The 2021-nt window shown below is 43.3% G+C and overlaps 2 protein-coding genes across 2 annotated transcripts in view; one reads left to right on the top strand and one right to left on the bottom strand.

Moving 5' to 3' along the window:
* The window catches only part of LOC107092440 (interleukin-17A-like), a 57390-nt gene that overhangs the window by 37102 nt on the left and 18267 nt on the right, over positions 1-2021 (top strand). The window lies entirely within an intron of this gene.
* The window catches only part of top3b (topoisomerase (DNA) III beta), a 23278-nt gene that overhangs the window by 10354 nt on the left and 10903 nt on the right, over positions 1-2021 (bottom strand). Inside the window, 4 exon segments of the mRNA XM_015386921.1 lie at positions 802-936; positions 1076-1230; positions 1486-1583; positions 1585-1660. Of these exon segments, the coding sequence (XP_015242407.1) occupies positions 802-936; positions 1076-1230; positions 1486-1583; positions 1585-1660 (464 nt within the window).

The following is a 2021-nucleotide window of genomic DNA, read 5'->3' on the forward strand; positions in this document are numbered from 1 at the left end:
GTTTTTTCTCTGGCCAGAAGTTCGATGGCAAATCCTCCCTCTTCAAGTTGGCGATCCAACGACCAACCCGTCCGTGGAGAATCAGGAATCAGAAAGGTGGAATAGCTAATTTTATTTTTTTACTTTTACCCGATGTATTCCAGCATCCAGCTGCCATGCACGTGGGCATTGTCAGTTTCACTATAGCTCTGGTGAATTTCAATGGTGAAGTCCTCTGGAAATCTTCAATAATTGTTGTTGATTGCAGATGTGTCTAGTAGTTCCCATTGATTTTGCTTGTAAAGCGGGGAGAATGGCGCTAGGCTTACCACACCGTGACGTCACTGCTGGAAGATGGCAGGAGGGAGGGGTTACTGTATTTGGGAAAAAAATGGCCGCTCCCAGACTCAATGATTATTTTTATTTTACTGATTAACACTAAAATCATTAAATCACGTTTTAGTTTTAGGTATAAATAATGACAGGACCTTTCCTTTGATATTTAATGTTAATCACTAGTTGCCTGATGATTGTTTTTAAACCCTCTGTTCCTCCTGCAGGTTCTCATCATTGGTTCTTCTACTTTTTTTGGGAGCTTCTGTGATTTTTGTGTTTTAAACTGATGCATAAGGCCTCCTGTGGTTCCGTTTTAACTTTTGTCTGATTCACTGCTGTGTCTCTTCTGACCCTTCATCCTTCTGCTTTGAAGACAATAGAGAAAAACTCCATGAACGAGCTAGGAACCAGCCCTGAAACACCGGAAACCAGCACACGAGCCTACACACACACCATACCCCAACACAACATTATGCAGACTCATTATTCCCTTTCATGCAGCCTGTATGACTCACCCAGCTCCCCCTCTGACGCACAACGCATGGGAGTGATGGGAGGATGGTCTCCTGCGTCGCTGCCCTTCCTGGGACGGTTTATACCGGATGACAGAAGCGCTTTCACCTGATAAAAAAAACAATATTTTAAACTCTAAACGAGGTTTTATATTTATATTCATGGTCAGATACTTCTGATTACGTTTTGCACTCATCCTTGAATAAATGAGGCTGACTAATTATGGATTCGCAGCACACAGCCTTACCTCCTCCGACCACGCTGGATTGTTGACCTGCTGCTTCAGGGTCCCCTTCAGGTCAAAGTTCTCGGGGTAGTGGGTGGTCTCAGTCCGAGGGTAGCTGATGTAGCCCTGGGTGTAAAGGCGCTCTGCGATCTGCATGGTGTGCTGGGGACCCATACCTGCAACGACCAGGCAACACGTCTGATCTTCCTCCAGACCAAGGCTGGTCAAACATGGAGCTCCGTTCTACAGATTATTGTTTATTTCAGACTCAGAGTAATTCTAAAACATCCTATAAGTTAAAGGAATATCTCAAGGATGGATGGATACTACACAGCTACTACTACCTACTCTAGAGCTACTATAACTTTAACGACAGATGAAACTGATGAAGGGCTGGAGCGGATGGTGTTGAGCTGATCTGATGGGATTACCTAAAGCAGAGCTGGCCACTCTCAGCATCTCCACAGTATTCAGGGCCTGAGGCCTCTGTTTGGCCTTCTCCTTTTTGCTCACAGACTCCACCTGCACCCAGAAAACACATCATCATCATCATCATCATGATATCAGTTACAATCCAACACCGGATATTATTATGGTCACAACAGACTCAGGTCACAAAACTCAGTGGTTAATCAGCCCCTACTTACTATACTTTACTACTTACTAGGGGTATACTACTTACTATACAGCCTTTACTACCTACTAAAACCTATTATAGTTACTACAACTTTATAGCTACAGAGATACAGCCTTTCTGCCTACTACTACCGTACTACAGAGTTACTACTACTTATTATACAGCCCTTCCTACATACTATAGAGTTACTATTACTACTGTATAGCCACTACTAGGGCTGGGTATTGTTCAAAAATCTTCGGTGCCGGTACCAAAACCAATACCTTCACTTCGATAATGGTTCCTGAACGATACTTTTTTCGACACCAGTTTTATAATATCAATTCGAAG

This window comes from Cyprinodon variegatus, unplaced genomic scaffold (genome assembly GCF_000732505.1).
Source record: "Cyprinodon variegatus isolate N-32 unplaced genomic scaffold, C_variegatus-1.0 Scaffold381, whole genome shotgun sequence".
Classification (NCBI taxonomy): domain Eukaryota; kingdom Metazoa; phylum Chordata; class Actinopteri; order Cyprinodontiformes; family Cyprinodontidae; genus Cyprinodon; species Cyprinodon variegatus.